The sequence below is a fragment of the Sminthopsis crassicaudata genome, chromosome 2 (assembly GCF_048593235.1).
Source record: "Sminthopsis crassicaudata isolate SCR6 chromosome 2, ASM4859323v1, whole genome shotgun sequence".
NCBI classification, from domain to species: domain Eukaryota; kingdom Metazoa; phylum Chordata; class Mammalia; order Dasyuromorphia; family Dasyuridae; genus Sminthopsis; species Sminthopsis crassicaudata.
Genome location: NC_133618.1, coordinates 251258952 through 251281797, shown reverse-complemented (window position 1 = coordinate 251281797; position 22846 = coordinate 251258952). Strand labels below are relative to the sequence as shown.

The 22846-nt window shown below is 37.2% G+C and overlaps 1 protein-coding gene across 1 annotated transcript in view; it reads left to right on the top strand.

Moving 5' to 3' along the window:
* The window catches only part of GATA5 (GATA binding protein 5), a 28970-nt gene extending 19534 nt beyond the window's left edge, over positions 1–9436 (top strand). Inside the window, exons 4-7 of the mRNA XM_074288785.1 lie at positions 4317–4442; positions 6833–6920; positions 7701–7822; positions 8633–9436. Of these exons, the coding sequence (XP_074144886.1) occupies positions 4317–4442; positions 6833–6920; positions 7701–7822; positions 8633–8785 (489 nt within the window). The 3' untranslated portion in view covers positions 8786–9436. The remainder of the gene's footprint in view (positions 1–4316; positions 4443–6832; positions 6921–7700; positions 7823–8632) is intronic.
* The last annotated feature ends 13410 nt before the right edge of the window (positions 9437–22846 follow it).

Genomic DNA, 22846 nt, shown 5'->3' with positions numbered 1-22846 from the left:
CTCATTTGATCCTAACAGCAGCCTTGTGAGATAGATACTATTATCATCCCTATTTAAAGCTAAAGAAATTGAGTTAAACAGAGGTTAAGTATCTTGTCCAGGGTCATACAGCTAGTAACTATCTGAGGCTGGATTTGAACTTATCTTCCTGATTCTAGGTCCAACATTTCATCTACTGTACTGCCTAACTGCCTCTTTGGGATGAGTATCCTTGGATCTAAATTATATTTAATAGCATATCCCTCACGTTTTTCACATATACACACACACAAATACACGAACATTACCAACAATTCACAACTCTTGAATGTTGGATTTTGTTTTGTTTTGTTTTTAATAACTGTTATAATACACTAAAATGAAAATATCCCTGAACTAGAAGTCAGGAAAGCTGGTTCCTAGTTCTAGTTCTGCTAAGTCATTAGGAAAGTCACTACATCCCTTATCCGTAAAATAAGAATACTATTATAACACTCTGACCATTGTCACTACTATTACTGATGATGATGATAAGTGTTCTCATCTTTTTAAAATTACTTTGCACAGCTTTTTTGTGAATTTGTGTATATATTATACTTTCTTTCCACCAATAGGATATAATCTCCTTGAAGGCGGAAATCTTTTTCTTTTTGTCATTGTCAACAACAAGCACAATACCTTGCAATACCAAATATTTTATAAATGTTTGCTGTACTGCTTAATTTAATTCAGTGATTACAGAAAGCATGCACCATTCATCTGTTTCACAATGCTGTTGTAAAGATAGTGGATAAATGCACTTTTAATTTAATTCAACAAATGTGTACTAAAGGGCATGGTAGCATAGAGTAGTGATTAGAGAGCAGGCTTCAGTCTGTGAGACCTGGATTCTCTGATCCTTTCTTGGACTGATTAGATAACCCTAAGCTTGTCTCTGAAACTCTCAGTGCCCCCAGACAAGTCTATAAAAGCTATAAATTGCAAAGCCTGAGTTGAGCTACATTATTAGAGGAAGTTTCCTCTCTAAGAATTTTTATATGCCATGCATGAAATCACAGGTACAGACCATATGCAATATTAACTCTGTTCTAGAGCTCTGAGAATAAAAAAAGATGCCATCTCTTCCCTCAGAGAGTTTATATTCTATTAAAATAAATTGAAAATGTGTAAAGTAAAAAGAACTTTTGAAATGAGATGATATTAGAACCAAAGACTTACTATATATATAGTATACTTACTATAAGTATCCTAAATCATCATCTAGTCCAAACACCTTCTTTTACAGAAAGTTGAAGTTCAGAAACAGTGACAGACAGAACAGAGAATGGACTTCACTTTTCCTAACTCTTCACCTAGTGTTCTCTCCTTATTGCATGTTGTTTTGGGTTTTGTTGTTATACAAGAAATAAAATTTAAATCCTTTTCTGTGTAAAGTAGATATGTTTCACCTTCCTTCTTTCAAACCTAAACCTCAATCTCAAAGACATTAAAACCTTCTTTTACTCCTCTTTTCTTGTTATTTTTGAGATGTAAAACTGCCCTATGTACAGTTAACTAGAACAGAACCTACCATCTGCCTTCCTGAAATACTCTCATCTTTACCAGGCTCCTGGCCTTCCTATTTCCTTCCCCTTAAGTCCATTTATCATTTGACCCTGGGGGCTGGGATGATGTGGCGTCAGTCTGGAAAAGTAAACAGGGATAGAATTCTTATAAGCATGCTTCATTTCTCTCCCAGACACTGGAATAGGCCTGGGGAACCCAAGAGGAGGAAGCATTCTGGGATGAGTTTTATGGATTTTTTTTTTTTTTGGTTGAGACTGAAGAATATCACTCCAACACCTAAGTGGAAAGATAGCTCACACTCTGCAATGTGACTCAGAGATACACGGACACTCATTCCAGGCTCCCATTAACATTGCTCAGATGCCTTTGGTCCCCAGGCATTAATAGGAAACACCCCAAGTGCTGGAGTTGACAGGTGAAGGCTAGAGAAAGAGTTGGCAGCCCCATCAATGTGGGAATAGGGGAGGGAAAGGGTTCCTCTTCAGCAAAAAATTTACAGCAAGACAGACCAACTAAAATTTTGTTGTTCTTATTAGAATCATAAAGCGTCAGAATGAGAGAATTTTTAGAGACATCTAGTCTCACCCTTGTCATTTTAAAAATGAGAAAACTGGAGCCCAGAGAGTGACTCATCCAATGTTGCTAACTAGAGGAGCAGAACGGAAGTAAAACTCAAAAAACTTCCCAAAGGATATGCACCTTGAAATAAGCTTTGAAAAGTAGTGCAGGGGTGGCAGGGGATACAGAGGTGGGAAGAAAAGGGGAAAGGAAAGAATCTCAAATTTTTTAATCTTGTATTTGCCTTTTGATGTCACTCCTAAGTGATTTGGTGGCATAAGTTCAGGAATACACGAGTTTGAATTCTGACTCAGATATTTACACTTTATATTCCTCAACCTCAATTTCCTGTTCAGTAAAATGAAGAAAATATAGCACCTGTCTCAGAATTGTTGTGTACAATAATATATGTAAACTGCATTGCAAGCCTTAAAGAGAACTTTCCCCAAGAATGAACTGAAGTATCCTGAGTACTTAAATATTATGGTGGTCACGGAGGATAGGTCTGACCAGTCCTGTAGACAAGCCACCTATAATCAAGCCATATCGCTAGGTCACTGGGCTAGAATGGAGGTTTCCTGCTGAGATTGTCCTCAAAGAAGGCTATCAATTCTTCACATCTCCCTCCCTCTAGAAGAAGATACTATACTCTCTCTGTCTCTGTCTCTGTCTCTGTCTCTGTCTCTCTCTCTCTCTGTCTCTCTCTTTTCTCTCCCTCTTTCTCTCTATCTCCCTCTTTCTCTCTCTCTTTCTTTTTCTCTCTCTGTCTCTCTGAATCTATCTCTGTCTCTGTCTCTCTTCCTTCCCCCCTGTTTCTCTGTCTCTTTTCTCTCTCTCCCTCTTTCTCTCTCTCTCCCTCTTTCTCTCTCTCTTTCTCTTTCTCTCTCTGTCTCTCTGAATCTCTCTCTGTCTCTGTCTCTCTTCCTTCCCCCCTGTTTCTCTGTCTCTTGTCTCTGTCTCTCTCTCTCTTTTCTCTCCCTCTTTCTCTCTCTCTCCCTCTTTCTCTCTCTCTTTCTCTTTCTCTCTCTGTCTCTCTGAATCTCTCTCTGTCTCTGTCTCTCTTCCTTCCCCCCTGTTTCTCTGTCTCTTTTCTCTCCCTCTTTCTCTCTCTCTCCCTCTTTCTCTCTCTCTTTCTCTTTCTCTCTCTGTCTCTCTGAATCTCTCTCTGTCTCTGTCTCTCTTCCTTACCCCCTGTTTCTCTGTCTCTTTTCTCTCCCTCTTTCTCTCTCTCTCTCTCTTTCTCTCTCTCTTTCTCTTTCTCTCTCTGTCTCTCTGAATCTCTCTCTGTCTCTGTCTCTCTTCCTTCCCCCCTGTTTCTCTGTCTCTTTTCTCTCCCTCTTTCTCTCTCTCTCCCTCTTTCTCTCTCTCTTTCTCTTTCTCTCTCTGTCTCTCTGAATCTCTCTCTGTCTCTGTCTCTCTTCCTTCCCCCCTGTTTCTCTGTCTCTTTTCTCTCCCTCTTTCTCTCTCTCTCTCTCTTTCTCTCTCTCTTTCTCTTTCTCTCTCTGTCACTCTGAATCTCTCTCTGTCTCTGTCTCTCTTCCTTCCCCCCTGTTTCTCTGTCTCTTGTCTCTCTCTCTCTCTCTCTCTCTCTCTCTCTCTCTCTCTCTCTCTCTCTCTCTCTCTCTCTCTCTCTCTCTCTCTCTCTTTCTCTCTCTCTCTCACACACACACACACACACACACACACACACACACACACACTCACTCACACATTTCTTGGTCATACCCTCCAGCTTCTCAAAATCTTTTTGCTAGAAAATTCATCCCAAATTCCATCCTGGTTCTCTATTTTTACAATCACTAGGAAATCAACATAGGAACCTTTGGAAAGGGAGTGGGGTTTGGACCCTAACACTCATTTGAACATCTCTGGTTCCAGTCAGTTCCAGGCACTTAAGGGCCCTCCCTGCCTCAAACCCTCCCCACCCCACTTCTCTCTGTTATGAAATATGAATGTGACAGCCAGAACCCATACATTCTCAAACAGAGAGGCATTAGGAATCTAGCCAGGTTTATCAGCTTTAATGAAAGGGCTCTGGGGATGAGAGTGATCTCAGACACAGGCTATGCCTTTCATCGGCCCTTTATCTCTCCCTTGACCCCTTCCAACATTTTCTTCTCCTAGGAAAAAGTCATGAGGCACTGAAGTCCTATGGGGAACAAAAGCCCCCTTGCTGCAATCAAGCTCACCCTATTTTTCTTTCTCCTGTTTAGTCCTCAACTCGACGGGCTGGACTTTGCTGCACTAATTGCCACACAACCAACACCACCCTGTGGAGGAGAAATGCAGAAGGGGAGCCAGTGTGCAATGCCTGTGGACTCTACATGAAGCTTCATGGGGTAAGTGGGGCATTGGGGCCAGAACTTGGTTAAGGGAAAGTGTGTTATATAGCCAGAGAGGTGAACTAAGTCTTCTGTGCCCTGCAGAGTCTTTGATTCCTATCCAATGACTCTCCAAAACCAAAAGCCTCTTAAAGACCTTCCCACTCATTTCAGAAAGACTCCATCACAGCTTTCAGAAGAGTGAGTGAAAGGATGACTTTGGTCCCTTAATAATCATGGTCTATTGGGTCTTCAGATACCGTCAAAGTCTAGTCTGAGGTTACTTGGGGTAAAAACTATTTTTCCTATAATACTAAGTTAATTGTCTCTTGAAATCTTTCATTTTCTATGTAACAGTGTGAAGCCAGCTTTTCTTCACATAATTTAACCATAACAATATATTGAAACAGACAATGCACAAGCAGATGTGAGAACAAAACTTTTAAGCTAGACATTAAAGAGATGTGAAAAAGAAATATATAGGAGAATGCTACTTTTTTGTTTTGTTTTGGAAAATACACTGATTTTTCTAAAAGATATTTTTTCTGTTAACATGCAATAGGTTGTGAATTTTAAATGAATTAATCAATGAATGTTTTAAACATTTATAAGTAATAATTATAGTATGACAAATATAGATAATGTCCTACATTTTTAAAAAGTTCTGTGAGGTCCTTAATAATATTAAAAGTAGAAAAACTTCCTGAGACCAAAAAATTTGAGAAATGTCAATCTAATCCAACAAACAGAGAAATTGAGACCCAGATAGGAAAAATGACTTGCTGTCCTTTAGAGTCAATTCGTACATCTGTTCTTCATCAACAAATATTTGCCAGCCACATACTGTGGCCCAGCTATAAGAGAAACATATCAAAGAGAAGGTATAGTTTTGTGATAAAACAATAAAAATCTTTTAGAAAGGTATATTAAATTGTTGAGGGCAGGGATTTGATTTTGTGTTTATATGCCACTGTTTAACACTGGGCTTGATACATGTGTTTAATAAGTTTTCATTTAAAAAACTTACAGAAAGCTTACATTTTGAGACTTACATACTGAGCAACCTATAAACTAGGATGCAGTGTTGATGCTAGAGTACTGAATTATGTGACTCCAGAGAACAGTGTAGCAAGAGAAGAGTGGGAGTGAGTGGAGAAGGCTTCTTGGAGAAATGAGAGAGGAAGTAAATCCTAATTATAAATGATGAAAAGAGGCCTATGATGAAGGGGAAATGGAGAGAAACCAAACCACCAGAGTTGTGGGAAGAACACATGCTCAAGCAAAACTAAAGAACTAGACTAAGGCAAGGAGACCCCCTCTCTCCCTGAAAACTAAAAACAGGATACTGGAGGCCTCAAAACAAAACAGAACTCATTATCTTTCCCCAAACTCCTCTCCTCTATCTCATTTCCCTTTATATTTTTTATTTTTTCTGACAAGGCAATTAGAGTTAAATGACTTGCCCAGGATTACAAAATTATGAAATGTTAGGTGTCTAAAGTAAGACTAAAACTCAGGTCCTCCTGACTCCAGAGCCAGTGCTTTATCCATTCCACCATCTAGCTGCCTTTACTTTGGAGGGGATCACTATCCTCCCAGCTACTTAGGCTCACAGCCTCAAAGTCATCCTCAATTTCTTACTCTTTGTTCCTCCTCCCCCTATAAATGATCAATTGTCAAGTTTTGTCATTTCTACCTAGGTAACATTTCTCAAACATGCCCCCATTTTTTCCCACTGACATTTCCCACAACCTTGATTCAGGTCTTTATCACCCACATCTAGACTATTGAAATAGCCTACTCATTGTTCTCCCTGCCTTAAGTCTTTCCCCAGTCCAATTCATTTCCCATTCAGCTGTGATCTTCCTGAAGTGCAAGTTTGACCATGTTACCATCTCCATTCAATAAACTCTAACAGCTCCCTATCATTTCCAAGATCAAATATAATGTCCCTCTTTGGCTTTTAAAGTCAAGCCTGGCTCCTTCCTACTTTTCAGAAGTCTTCTTATCTCTTACCTCCCACACTCTTCAATCCAGAAACACTGACCTCATTGTACCTCAAACATACTTCATTTCCTGAATCTAGATACTTTAATTTGCTATCCCCAATGTCTGAAAATATCTCCCTCTTCATCTCACCTTTTGACTTCCTCAGCTTCCTTTATGTCTCATCTAAAGTTTCATCTTTTACAAGAAGCTTTTACCAGATCTCCTTAATCTTAGCACCTTTTCTCTAAGATTTACTCCCTCCCCCAATTTATCCTGCCTATATTTTTTGGTATATTGTTTTCCCCATTAGACCATGAGCTGCTTGAAAAGAGGAACTAGGTGTTTTTTTAAAATAGCATATTGTAGATGCTCAAGAAAGGATTATTGTTATTGACTGATCTCTCTGTGCTCCTGTTAAGGTACCTCGTCCCCTTGCCATGAAGAAGGAGAGCATCCAGACAAGGAAACGGAAGCCCAAAAACATTGCCAAAGCTAAGAGCTCCACAGGTACTTATGGCTTAATCCACCATTTAAAGGAGCTGAGATGGACCATCTCTAATATTCTGAGAGGAAGCTTCTTGTACTGTGGGAGTGGGGGTGAACTGAGGGGAATATGTAGGGAAGAGAATAAGTTCAGTGTACAAGAGAGAGGCTCAGTTCCAGGTCAAATCTCTTATACCCTATCCCACATTAGGGGTAATGATTGTGTTTTTCCAAGTAGGGAGAGTTAGGCAAAATATGTGATTGCCTATCCAAAATTAAAAAAGTAGCATCAAGAGCCAAATATTTCTTGAGCTATCTAAAGTGCCATTGTTAGAGCTTCATTTTTTACTTATTTATTTTTGGAATAATCATTTTTCTCTTAAAATTCATATACCCTCAGAGGAGTAACCCACTTAATCTTTAAAACTTCAATAGAAATGAGATTTCTCTGATCCAGAACCAGATACCGACTCTTAGGACAAAGAAGTTTAAAGCCAGGAAAGGAGAGAGTGCAGGGACCCCCAGAAAAAAAGCATCACAATCAGTCCTATTCTGGAATAGCAGAAGTGGGGAAGATTGGAGAAATAAGGCAAGATGGAAAGAAGTTGGACAAGGCTCTTGTAATGCAAGGACCTGTAGTCTAGTATTCAGACAGGGTTCTATAAGAGTTGAAAGTCTAATAGAAAAAATATATATAGGATTTGGACAAGTTACTTAATCTCTCTGTGGCCCAACTTATCCTAGCTAGAGAAAGAAAATTTACTAGTTACACCTTACATACAGATCATAACTATCTCTTCCCAGGATCAACAGCCTCAACCACAAATTCCCCATCTTCCATCACCAACTCTGACAGCACTGCCACTTTAAAACCTGAGCCAAGCCTGACATCCCCTCAGTATCCAGGGCAAACCATCACCTCTCAGGTAAGACCAGGCAGGGATAAGAGGCTCAGAGGGACCAGACTAGAGCAATCAGGGGTAAAAACTCAGAGGGCAATCAGAGCTCTCTCTGAAGTGAAGTATAAGGGGAAGAGTGAGGACAACTTTCATAGGGAGAGGGCACAGGGAAGAGCTCTCCAAAATGGCTCTTTGTGGAGGGTCATACCTACTTAGAAGTGGACAAAAGGAATGACCTTTAGCCACAGGTTGGCTAATCCAGCATAAGTGTAAACTTGAATTGAGCACAGTGCCTTCTGTACCTCTACAGTCTTAAACCCAGCCCAGGTCACATTCCCCTTATCCCAATTATTTCCCAGAAGCAGGGGATGTGGTAGGGATGGGAAGTGGCAAGAGACAGGGTGGGGATGAAATGCAAAATAGACATATCCCTGAACTTATTATCTCTATTAATCATAATGTGGCTTATGGCCAGATACCTCTCCACCTTTCTAAGAGGACCCTGATATTAATTCACTGTCATGATTTTGTAGATTCCTGTGCTCTTATCTTTTTAGTCTTCACCTTTCCAGGTTTAAAACCCCAAACTCTTAATTTGTCTCCACTATGGCCCTATCCTGTTTCGCCCAATTGTAGAGCATTCTGGGAACCTTCACCATAAGTGGTAGCAAATTTATGTATGATGGAATAACTTTTTCAAAGGAAGGATGAGTCATGATCCAACCTTTGGGGACCAGGTTTGGCACCAAATCAGAATCCTAACTCAAAGAAAGGGTAGACCTGTTCCCAGAGCCATGTGCCTGGATTTCCCATGCACACTTCTTATCTCCCCAACAGGGTCCTAGTCCAGCAGAAGATCCCCTGGGCCCCAGCCACTCGGAGTTCAAGTTCGAGCCTGAGGATTATACTTTCCCATCCTCTGTGACTTCCCAGTCAGGACTCAGCGGGCCCCTCCGCCAGGACTCATGGTGTGCCCTGGCTTTGGCCTAAATCCCCAGGCTCCCTGGAAACATCTTTTTTGGACCAACCTTCCTACCTGTCCTTCTGATGGATGACAGAGAGGCCAGATGAGAGCCAATGACCTGACAATTTGCTTATGCACCAGCCCAGCAAGAGACTGAGAGATCCGGGGATACCTGGCTGCCTTCTGCGTTCACCACTCACCCTGCTTGGTTCTATCAACTTTAACTCAGCAGGAGCAAATTGGACATACCTCCTGGGAGCAGGAGGGATAGGTTTATTTGTGAAGACCCCATACTGTCCCTCAATGCTGGCACAAACGACCCTAAAATCATATGTTTATTCCCAATGATTTCTTCCTCCTCTGACTACTTGGAGTGCAATTTGTCCCACTTCTCAATAAAGACTGATTATGTGTCACCACCTAATTTAATGTTTTTGTAAACAGATTAGCCATTATCTAAAAACACAACCTGTTACTTAAAAATTTTACTGTATTATATTGAAAACAGTCATCTCTAGAGTGTTAGCTTCTGAAGCATGTATGTGCTCACCCTGAAAAGTCACTGGAGATGCAGGCATTGCTCATATTGTCCTACTTCCAAAGGATTTTTTATAAAAATGATGAGCAACACAGCCAAACACGCCTAAAGAATTTGAAGAAATAAAAACTTTGAAATCAAGTCATCTTTGCATCATTGAACCATGGGAATTTTCTGGGAGTTTCCATTCTTCAGCGCTTCCACAATAAAGAGGTTCATTCATCTTTCCCTTTCACTCTGCCTCCCAAATTCAGAAACCATTCCCCAAACAGATTTGATTGTTTCAATTTAAATGAGATAGAATTCATTAATGAGCAATAGATATGTATAGAGAGAGGCATTTGTTCAATCCAGGGTTTTTCTTGAGGAGGGACCAGATAACAATGAGATTAATCCTTCTCTGGTTCCAATGCAAGGTTACACTTGACATCAAGGGCCAGACCTCGATGTGCTAGGTAAAGGGACTGTAATTAATGGAGAAACAACAATGAAAGTGGCTGGAATGTCAATGGTGGAGTTGGATTCAGGTGAAGTTGGAAGATACAGAACTTAGATGGTGAGGAGTAAAAACAAAGTAGATGGAGAAATAAGAGCTGGAGCTCCCTCCATATGCTTTTACCATCTCTCTCTGAATTTTGTGTCTGCTAATTCCCAAAATGTGTTCTTCCTAATGGTATCTCCAGAGCATATTTTTTCTGAATTCAGTTCAATTCAAAAAACATTTGTGGAGCATTAAAAAAAATGTAAAAAGCATTATGTGGTATTCGGATATAATTGCACCTATATTATTGGGGTGCAATAATAATAGCTGATATTTATCTAATGCTTTAAGATTTTCAAATGACTTTACATATTAACTTGGGCTTTACAACAATCTTTTGCAGTACATCTCTGTCTCTTTCTGTATCTCTGTCTTTATATCTTTTTTGCGTATCTCTGTCTCCCTCTTTTTGTCTCTGTGAGTGCCTCTCTTATTTCTTCCATTTTTAATAGTCTGTAAGTTAAGTGGTTTGGCAATTAATCTGACATGTTTAATATGTTTGTTTTTCCTTCTAGAGATATACTTGTAAATGTTCAACAGTTAGCTCTCCTAAAGTGTTCACATGACACGTTTTCAATAGTATTTTTACTTTGTTCTAATTACATGTAAAGACAATTTTAAACATTCATTTAAAAAAAATTTGAGTTCCAAATTTTTCTCTCTCCCTCTCTCCTACCCCTTCCCACCTTCTAAACTGGTTATATGTATGCAATCATGTAAAACATATTTCCGTCACACATAATATATTTTAAGGTTCTTTATTCATACTTTTAAATCTAGCTAAATAACAAAAGAACAAATGTGTCCCTAATTTGCAACCTTTGCAGATTTCTGAGGTATCCTCATTCACAGTGAAAATTTAACATTTGGTTAATGTTAATACATTTCTGCCTTATTCCCTTCACTCCATTCAAAGTCTACTCAACCTGCAAGACTAAGATCGAGTCTGCCTGTGAGCATTTTTCCCTGCCCACTTCTAGAGACATAAGGCTCTCCATCCCTGGTTTACTAAGATATTTATTGACCAGTTCACCACTCATTCAGCTTGTGATACCTTATTGATTCACATCTTTTTGTGTGTATCTTGACTCCCCAATAGAATGTGAGTTCTTTGAGGATAAGGTGGTTCAATGGAAGAAGTCCTGGAAATTTACTTAAAGAAGCAGAGTTGTAAGTGGCTGCTTACCTGTTATATGATTTTGGACAAGTAACTTACTCTCTCTGGAATTATATTCCCACATATATAAAATGAAGAAGTCAAACTAACTTATCTATAAGGTCCTTTCTAGCTCTAAATATATATATATGTATATATATATTTTTTTCTCTTCCAGTATCCTTCTCAGAACTTAGTGCCTTATATGTATAGTCCTCCCTCTACATTGCAGGGGTTAGAGGGTACAACAACCCAGGATCTGGAAAATCCATATAAAATTGGTTTATCCTCCTCCCTTTGTACCAGAAAAGAAGTCTGAATTACTATGGCATTAAAAGATAACATATGTTGATATTATAATATTATAATACACACACTTATATTTTATATATACACACATATATATATAATACATATCTGAGTTTCTAATCATTTTCTTGTGTTTTCTCTTGGCGATCCCCTGTAATCTGTAGATTCCACAAAACTCCTCAAATTTCCCATTTAATTTCTTATGCTGATCTGTGATATATTGAAACCAAATCATGATGAAGAAAATCATGATGTTCAAGGGATATGATACTTAGTAATTTAATATTGATTTGGCAGTATGGAAAATCAATCCATGTATTTCAGGCTACAAAATGACAAAAATGTGCCCCAGTCCCACAATAATTGCTATTACTCCCAGTGAATTCAGTTTGGAGGTCACCAGAGACAGCTTGGTATAAGAGCCCTTCACAAGTAGACAAAATACTTGTCTTCTAGACTAATCCCTGTCATTTATTCACTGTGGGATCTCAGACAAGTCACTTAAATTTTAGGTCTTTGTTTCCCTATCTGTAACATAAATCTATTTTGTCTTCTTCACAGGGATAGTAAAAGGGTCAAAGCAGTTAGTGCATGTGGAAGTACTTTGGAAAGTATAAAGTATTCTATGAAGTAAAGGATTGTAATTACAGCAGCATCTCCAGGATCTGGAATCCTGGAACAGCATATTCTTGATCAATGAACTTTACAGATAATGTATAGATAACTTCTAGATAGTTAATAATTGGAGGGTGAGAGCATTTTGTATTGTCTTGTCTTGCTTTGCTATTTAACCTTGGAACACACAGCCTGAAAACCTCATGTAGTTTGCAACACTCTTGAGTATGACTAGAACAAGATTAAAATATAACTGGACAATATTTAACAAAATAAATAGAAATACAAAAAAACATAACATTTTAACATTACGTTTTAAACTCAGTATGCTTTCAACAGTGATGCTTGTATAGGGACTAGTGGCCCCATTTCTGATTAAGTTTGATATCAATGATCTACTCCAGTCCTTCACCTCCCATTCCTATTTCATGAATGAGAAAACAGAGCTAAAGAGCACAAGGTAAAGGTAAAGCCAAGAACGAAATAAAAACTTTCTGATTGCCAGTCCAGAGTTTTTTGTATAGTTGGGATGTATTTTTTTTTTCTAAAATTTCACCCATGTTTTCTTGATTTCCAGAGAATACTGAACAAAATTTAACCTTCCTTTGATGACTCAGGATTACCATTATAAATAATCATTATTACACTGTTTATTAATGTCCTCACAATTTATTAATGTATGTAAACTGTTTTCTCTGATAGTAAGTGTTTCTTGCCTGTTGTGGCTTTTTAGCTCTTCTGTCTGTTTTTTTTTTATGCTTTTTCTGTCTCCCTTTTTAAAATTTTTCATTGTTACGTTCTATAACTTTCTAGAAATTTTTCCTCTTCTGATTTGGTGATTCTAATCTGTTGAGAGCAGGTTAACCCTATAGCCAAATGCATTTTTTAAAAAGCATTTAAATTAAGAATAAATGACGAAGTATGTTTGTGAAGTAAAGGAAAAGGAGGATTTTCTGTGATTAGAGCTTTAGTGCATCAGCTTTGTGTTTTGACTCCTTAAATGTATTTTCTATTTTAGCTAAATTCCTACTGGGTGAAGGGTTCTGAGTGATCATGTGATAATAAAATATTTGAGTTGGAAGGAATTTAGAGGAAATCTAGTCCACAACTTTCACTGTATTAAAGAAGAAGTTAAAGCCCAGTGATTATGGCTTCTTCAAGGTCTCACACTTAGTAAATGGTAGAGCTAGGATTTGAATCTTGATCCTCTGGCCCCAAATCCAGCACTTGTTCTCTTCCTAAAATACAGGTTGGACCATGTTATTCCTCTTTCACATGCACTCAATAAACTCTAGTGTCTTCCCAACATCTCCAGAATCAAATAGAGAATCCTTTTACATTCCATGTCCTTAAAAATCTGCTCCCACCATTTCAAATCTTATATCTCATCCCCTGCTTCTCATGTATTCTGTGATCCAATGACAATAACTTCTTTGCTTGTATTTGAAGAGCACACTTCAATTTCCTTACTCCAGGTATTTTCATAAGCTGTATACCCAGTCCTGGAAAGCTCTGTCTTCTGATGTCTATCTCCTGAATTCCCTAATTTTCTTCCAGTCCAGCTAAAATGCTACCTTCTACAGGAAGTCTTTTCTCGTTCCCCTTAATTCCAGTGCCTTCCCTCTGTTGATTATCTCCAATGATCCTGTATATAATTTGTCAGTATATAGTTATTTTGTATTGACGCCCACACATCCACATATTAGACTCAGCTCCTTGAGGTAGATACTGTTTTTTTCCTTTTTTGTATCCTCAAAACTTAGCAGTGCTGAACATATATTAGCTACTTAATAAATGCTTAGTGACTGACAGATCCAGTCAGCAGAAAAACTTTGTTGGTTTAGGAAAGGAAAGAAAGTTTTACTCTTATTTTCCCTCTTCCCCAGTAAGAACTACCAAAAGGAAGATTTCTCAGGGATTTGGCCTGATAAATTAGGCTCCATAATCACTTTCATTTGGATAAATAATATCAGGGCTTATCTATCATAAAGTGCTCTGGTTCTTTATTATTGGCTGACAGGTAAACAGGAATGCAGTTCCTTCTAAGGTATGAATAATAAAATGCTCTCAATAAAATTTAACAAATATTTTTAAGCACTTACTTTAAAATGTCTTTATGCCAAGAGCTTTCTTTATATTTCTTTTACAAACTTATCATGTATCATTTTATGCTATAGTCATATAATTCTACTAAACTATAAGCTCTGTTAGGGTAGGAATTGTGATCCATTTAAGATTAAAGAAGATACTATCCCTGATTTTGTGGAATTTATAATCCAGATATATGTTATCAATCTCTTGTCCTCTGTTGCCATTTTGATAAAATATAAACTCTTCAGTCTGATATTATTCTACTATCTAGATCTAGCTGTTTTTCAGATTTATCATATAATATTCTCCTTCACAAACTCTACATTTCAGAATTTATGTCCTCACCAAATTAGTCCATATCAAAATGGACTGTTAGCTGTTCCCTGAATTCTGAAGTCAGCATTCCTTCTATGCTATGAGTAAATCAGCTTACAGGTCACAGCCATTCAAAGTGTGTCTCCAGAAATGCATTAGTGTCTCTCATCTCCACCTCTTGTTTCTTAGAATCCTGAACTTCCTTCAAAGCTCTGATCATTGTCTACTTCTTACAAGAAAACTTTTCTGATCCATTTTACATGTAGGTGCTATCTCCCTCCAAAAGTTAATTTGTATTTACTAACATATACATTTTATATTCCACTTTCTTTTCTTCCCAATAGAATTAAAGTTTTTTGAGGGCAGGGAACGATTTGTTTTTTTGTCTTTAAATCACTGGCAAATACAAAGCATGAAGGATTATGGAATCAAAATGCAAGATTATAATGTTAAAGAAGATAAAAAAAAGCATCAGAGAAGTAATATAAGTGTTATGTGAAGTCTAAGAAGGGAAAGATCATCCTCAGCTAGGAGGATTTAGGGTGGTTTCAGAAAGGAAATGACATTTCAATTAGACTTTGAGAGTCTGCTAAGATTTCAGCAAACAGAAATGGGATGAAGGTTGTGGGAATCTGCAAAAATAGGCACCAGGACATCCTGGCAGAAGAGAAAGAAAGTCTGGGATCTATATTGAAGCCCAACTCAGCTCAGGGTAATGTAATTGCTTGAAAAGAATAAGAGTCCTTGGTGGTGGACTTCTTTTTCCAAACTTTTGCTTTTGAGTGCTGCTATAAAGTCAAAAAAATAATAATTCTATTATATTGATTACAAGTGAACTTTTTGATTCTTTGAGTATATGGCACATGGTAGATGTTTTTTTTTTTAAATATCCCTTCCCCTTTTCTTCTCCCTCTCCCACTCCCATATATTTTATATTCCTCATTCTTGCTATCATTTCCTTTTCTTGATACACACTATGATATACTGAAAGGTATCTTTTATAACACTTCTTGTGCATGGCAAAGTAATGGTTGTAAAGAAACATGGTGCAATTGAGAAGAAACATGATACAATGCTGGATTTGGAGTCAAAGTTTCTCAGTTTAAATTCAAATTATTTAAATTTTCAACTGTGGGAGCCATCATGAGTGAATCACTTTATCTCTCAGGCTCTCAGCTTCCTTCTATCTGTAACAAAGATAGTTGTGTGTATTGCTGTGGAGGATGATACTTATCAAGTTGAATATTTATCATCTTGCCTAGCTACTCCCTTTATCTCCCCAGTTTTGATCAACAACACCTTTTTTTAAAGATTAGGAACAATATAATTATGCCTCAGGTTTACATGATCCCCTCCTCTGTTTCTTTATGGAATTTATATTGAACATTTTTATATGAGTACAATCACTGTAGCTCAGAGCCCCAAGTTAGTATAATCTCTATATTTAGGCTCTAAAGATGCTAACCATAAGTTGAGACACATTTGGCTTTCTGCCCTGATTTAAATTTATATTTTTCTCAAGCCATCCATGTCCTTTCTATGGTTGAAGCAAATAAAAAAATCAGGTTACCAGAAACACCAGGATAAAGAAATAAATCTAGTATTTTCCTGTGTCTGTTAATGGACAGACATTAAGAAGGAAAGTTTGGGAAGAACAGATATTTTCTTGGAACTTCCCTTAGTCTTTAAAGAAATAAATACAACTGGTTGCTTTTGATGTAGTCATCTGCTCCAATATATCTTGTAGAGGCTGTCGGCTCTTCTCATTCTCTCTTTTCCCTACCAAAACTTAGCTCTACTTTTCCTTTCTTCTTTGCTTGTTGCCCCAGAACTGACAATCCTTTCCATCTTAGGTGTGGAGATCTTCCTTCTTCTTTTCAATCTGCCTCTCAAAGACTATGATGAGTCTCTTTAAGAACTCCAGGTATGACTCAATTCCATTTCGTGATTCAAAAACTGCTGCAATTCTCCATTGCTTAAAAGATTGAGAAGGAAATACTTATCCCTTTGAAATATAAATCTCAAGATGCCAGTCTCAAACCCATGTTTTATGTAAAATTAATGAATTATAGCATTAACTCTGTGATTCTATGACCACAAATCTTTCCATTGCCCTTTGCATTATCTGTTATTGTGATTCTTCTGAGATAAAGGTAACGAGTGATTTTCAGTCATAGAACATCACAGGAACAACATTAGTAGTAAAAATAGAAAAAACTGTTGAGGAGTGTTGAAGGCACAACAATGTTTCTTGAATGTAATCCAGCCCATTTTCCATTTCTCAGTCAGTCCTGGACTCACATCATGGTCCATTTCTAGTTCACAATGGATTGGAGATGAATTAATGGACCCAGGATAAAATTTGTAAATAAGGTGAAAGGAAAAGCAGATCATTTAAAATGAGAGGCTTGATTGAAAAAGTAGTTGAAATTAAGGATTCAGAGTAGAAGGGACCTAATCATGACTGAATCTGAGATATGGATTAGGAAGGCATTTTAGAGGACACCCAATCCAATTCCTTAAATCCCCTCCTTTTGTAGGTTCCCATGAGTCAAACAGCTAGTGGTAACAAAGCTAGTAAGTCAAAGAGCTGAAGTTTAAACCTAGACACTCTAATATTAACTCCAGCTCTCTTCCTTCTAGACTTACTCTCCTTTGAATTCCCACACTGACTCTCAGGAAGCACTTTTATAGTTCCCTTTCCTTCTTTCTTCTTTCTCCTGTCTACAAGGTAAAGATGAATGTGAGTCCAGTTGGACCTCACTTATTTGAACTAATTTAGGGGAAGGTGAGATTAATTTCATGACTAGTCAGAGTTGTACAATATTCTCAGAAATAAGTTATATTTCCTTCAAGAATTACACTAATATAGTAATGCTCAAGCTATAGTAGAATCCTCTAAATGAGGGGAGCCTGCTTAATGATGAATTGTAAATAAGCTATCGATTATTTGTGAATGATCCCTCCTGAAGGACTTGTTCACTCTCTTAATTCAATTCCATTTGATTCAATTCAATTTAACAAATATTTTTATTAAGACCAACTATCTGTGAGCACTGTGCATATCCTGGAGGTGTTATCAAACCTGTATTAGATATAACAATAAAAGTAAGTGCATAGGAGAGATGACAGCAGTGTTCTATATAGATCTGAGAAAAAAACGTGCTTTTATGGAGGAGAAAGGCATATCAGAGAATGTTTTCTGAAAGTATTTTTTAGGGTAAGGTATGAGCTGGATTTTAAAGGAGAGATAGAGAAGGGGGAGACTAACTATGCCTATGCAATTATTATCTCTATTTGTTTACAAATATAATGGGGAAAGTCCCCTCTATTTCATATGCTCAGAAGCAAACTTAGCAATTTATATCGTATCTCTTACGTGAGTCCAATCCATGTGTTTATATAAAGATAAATGGCAGGCCTTACCTTTCCAGATTCTTGAAATTACAATTTGAAAGAGTCTGAATGAAACATAGGCTGACTGCCCCTATGATTACCTGGATGAAGAAGAGACAGAAAGAGGGAGTAGACATTTGAAGATGTAAATGAATCTTCAGTAAAATATCTAGTCTTCATTCTCTCTAAAAAATATACAAAAAGAAATTGGCTTAACTTGCAACAAGAGTCAAGTTGAACTTTAATTTAGAAATAAGACATTTTTAATTTTAGGGGACAAAACCAGAAAAACAAGATTTCTTGAGGTTATACTATGAACTCAATCCTGTTTCAGACATGGGAGAGAGGTCAGGAATGTTTAAAGATTATAGTTCCTGCCCTTGAGATGCTTACAACTTAGAGAAAAGACACATACATATTTTTAAAAAGTGATGATTTCCTTGATGGAGGTAACTCTGACATCAGTATAAATCACCAACTTTTCCTGCCTTAGTATACCATTTCATGAGTTCATGAGTTTCAGCGATAATATATATATATATATCAATCATTGTCTTACCGCAAAATTCTCTATTTCTAAGTCTCTCCCAGTTCAGATTGCCTGGTCCTTGGACAATATCTATAGGGCCATATCTGAAGCCTTTTCCATTTGGCATGTTTTGCTTCATGAGCCTAGCTTTTGTGACCCTAGTGTTATCTCCATATCATGATGAGGCATCAGGAAAAACTCATGGAAGAAATGTTTTTGTTGTTTTTTAAAAATAAGTTTTATGGATATCCTTTGTTTTTACATCTCCCACATCTCCCCATTTCCCTCCCTCTAGCTTATAGCCATCCTTTATAAAAAAGAATTTTTAAAAAGGAAAAGTAGGAAAATCAGCAAAACCAATTAGCACTTTGAACAAGTCTGACATTTCATACAGTGGTCCACACTCACAGATTCCAACCTCTGCAAAAAAGCAAGAGGAGGTATCATTTCATATTTCTCCTTCGGGATCAGACTTGGTCACTATAATTTCACAACATTCAGTTTTGATCATTTTGGGGTTATGATTTTTTTATTCATAGTTGTCATCATTGCATATATTATTTTCCTTTGGTTTATTTCGGTCTTTATGCTTCTCTGTATGGCTCGGGTTTGTCATTTCTTACAAGATAGCAATATTCTCTTAATCTCTGTACCACAAATTGTTTAGAATGGACACAGTTAAATCATAATACAAAACAAAGATCATAGAGATATAAAAGGCAAACCATGATCAGTACTATGTGAAAGGAAGACATTGTAGTGTAGGATTTTAGGGGGAAGAGTTTGCTCTGGGTTCCAGAGGGTCAGAGAAAATTTTATGTGGAGGAAATAAAATTTGAGTAATATCTCAGGAGATGAGGAAAATTCATTTGGAATAACTAGTGCATATAAGAATGGGGAAAACCTGAGATAAATGAACAGGGCAGTGAAAAGTAGATTGACTAAAAGGTTCTTTTCTATATAAAATGAGAAGCTTAGACTAACATCACAGTTTTAGAGCTGGAAGAGAACTTAGAAGTCAAAGTCCAGTCCTTTCATTTTACAGATGAGGAAACTAAGGCACAGAGATATCAAATGATTGAACCAGGTTTTGCAAGCATAGTAGGTGTCAGAATAAGGATCTGAACCAAGTCCCGTTGATTCCAAATCCAGAAATCTTTTAGTTTATCATACAATTTTCCAGTTTTGTCATCTGATGCAAATGGGAAATAGCCAAAAATATTCATTTTTCTCTATTCTTATTTTAGTTTTGAAGAATGTGCCTCACAGTGAAGCAAGACCTACAGAAATTACCTTTACAGTCACTTTGCAGCTAAATTTAAAGTCTTCCTAATGAATCAGCTATTCATGGCCAGGAAACTGTCAAGCAATAGGACCTTAATATAGCGGCCACAGGGTACCAAGCTTCCTGTAATGCCTCTTCCGCCTGTCAGACTAAATGCTCTGCCCAGTTTTTATTATAAACAACATGATAAATACAATGACTGGTGAGGTCTGGCAAGAATGAAAAGGGTTCTTATCAGAAGAGGGAAAATAAGAGGCTTAATCTGAGAGGCATAAGCTTGTTTCATCTCATTTTCGTATCATTTTGTTTGGAGATTTAACAGCTACTCCTAGCAAAAGTACCATTACAAAGAAATTGACATTGTGTAGTGGAAAGAATGTTCTATTTGGATTCAAAGGCCTGGATGTTGTTTCTGGCTTTGACCCTTCTATCGTAGTATGATCTTGGACAAATCACTTAACCGCTCTGCATCTTGGAGAGATATCTCTATATTTAACAAATGAAGAAACAGATTCAGAGGGGCTAAGCAATTTGTTCAAAGTTATATAGCTGACATATGTAATATGTGTAATAAGGGAAGCAGGATTTGAATACATTTTTCTAACTCTAAATCCAGTCCTCTTTCTTTTGTTAATAATAACTGCATTAACTATCTCATGTACTTCGTAGGAGGTTCAAACAAGTAATTCACAAAAAGTCCTTTGTAAAACTTTCTATCCAATTCAAGTCAATAATCATGTAGGAAGAGCCTACGATGTGGTGGTAAGCATTGGTGCTGGCAATAAAAATGCAACATTTTAAGCGACTCTGATCTCAAAAAGGTTATATTCATCAAGTGTTTCATACAAATTAGCCATCAAAAAAGTTTATTTAGATTCTGAAGAGCCTGCCATATTGAACTGATGGAGGAGCAAAAGCTTTATTTCCTTCCTCAATCAATTGCTCAACATATATAATCAAGTGAGTGCTCTTTGTCCTGATTGCACCACACTGTGAGAGATATAAAGCAGTCCTTTTCAGAGAGTGGAATCAAACGGGATAGAATCAAGCACTTGACTGGAAGTTATAGATTATAAGGACAATGAGATTTCAGAAGAGATCAATTTAGACTGGAGAAATCAGGGAGGCTCCATAGAGGAGGTGGGAGCTAGGATGAAGTAGCCTTTAGCTAACTAAGAAAGAAGAAAAGGCTTACCTGTCTGAACAAATTCAGAGGCAAAGATGAGTCTAGAGAATGCACAAATAGTGAAGAGAAGAATCTGACTTAGGGGGACAGGGTATTTATGGCAGGAACTAGAAAAGGAGTCAGATAAGTGAGCAGTCGGGGGGGGAAGATATGTGAAGGGCTAGTTATAGAGGCAAAAGACTTGGGTTAAAACCTGGCTCCATCTCTACCTGTGTGATCTTGGATTAGTACTCTATCTGGAGAAGTGGGACTAGATCATCTCTTAGATTCCCTTCTAGCTTTAAATTCTATCACTATATCTCCATGCTTCCATTGATGACTTAACATCAATTGATGGCTTGATATCAGTGATAAATATAGGAATGCATGCACAGCCAAGTTGGAGAGCATTTCCTTGTGGCTTCCAGCCTGTCCCTCACCCCCAACCCTGTCTTTGACAACATTCTCCTTGCTATCTCCTATTGATTATTTAAGAGGTGAAACACACACTAATGCATTTCCAATTCAAAACTGAGTTATAAAAAAATCATATCAAATTTCTTTCTTTTCACTTTTTTTCCTTTGTTCTTTCCTGAAATAATTATTTTGTGGTCCTGCCACCTAATAGGACCAGCTAAAAGCAGCAGCAAGAATGGCAAATGAATCAGCAACTCTGTACCTCCTCTACCAATTCCCAGACTCATCCTCTACCTCCTAAACTTAGAACTTTCAACATAAATAGTTCTTCCATGGCTCGGCAAATTTTGGGGGGAAGACAGGGGACAAGAAGAGTGCTAATGGGGCAAAGAAATAGCAGGAAGAGTCAAAGAACTATAGGATATAATGGGCACAGATTCACTCTATACTGAAAGCTTCATGTCCACAAGTCTAATAGGCCCCTCAAGTTTTTTATCTATTTGGGAGCATTAGATATAAGATAATAGGATTTGGATGTGGGGCAGAATTTAGACAACTTAAACTTTAACCTTGGGGGTTTTAACCTTTTTATATCATGGATTCCTTTGATATGTTGGTAGAATTTTGGGGCATTTTCTCAGAATAATGTTTTGTTATCTCAATTCATAATTAAAGAAGTTTTAAAGTTTAATTCAATTAATGACGATAAAGATGTAATTTTCCTTCCATTTACTTCATAGACCACCCCCCCTTGATGGTTTATGGCTCCCAGGTTAAGTAATATAAATTGGAGTTGATGACCTTGTCTAAAGTCCTTCCAGCTCCAAATATGATTTAGTACAGAGGTATCAAACATACGCTACTTGTGGCTCACAACACTCCTCAGTCCAGATCAGATTAAAAAGTAATTGGGCAATATTTAACAAAACAATAGAAATACAATAAATCATAGATAACATTACATTTTAAAACTAAGTAAATATATGGCCTAAAGGGATTTATATGCTATTTAGTGGTCCTCATTTCTATTTGAGTTTGATACCACTATTCTGATATAATCTTTTCATTTTGCAAATGGGAAAACTGAGACCCAGAGAACTAAACTCACCAGCCCAAAGTTGCACAAATAACAAATTTCCAGATCTAGGATTTAAGCCTGTGTCTGCTTGGTCCTAGAGAGCAAAAGTAAGAGTAAAAGAAGGATGTTGCCAAGGAACCTGAATGTTTTCACCTAAGAGATCTAGGACAGATGGCAAAAAAGAGTAATAATAATCATTATTATTACAAATAACTGCTATGTGTACAATGCTTAAAGGTTTGCCAAGCACTCCCTATATGTTATCTCACTTGGTCCTAACTAGAAGCCTTCAGCATAAGTACTACATCTGTACATTTTACAGATAATGAAACTGAGGCTAAATGAGGTGGAATGATTTGTCCAAGATAACACAGTAAGCATCAGAAGCAAGATTCAAGTCCAGCTCTTGAATTGTTCTGAGTTGTCCTTTTCCTACTGTACCAAAGCTCTGGAGAATGAGAGAATGGACAAGTGATAACAAGAATATATAATTTCAGAAGAAATCCAGAGATTTATGCTAGTTACACACCAGTAACTAGTAACTATACAGGGCCAGGCTCAGAGCCTTCAGGATACTCCAGTGAGGATTTCTTTCTTTTTTCTTTAAAAAAAAATAGCTTCTTATTTTCAAAACATATATAAAGATAGTTTT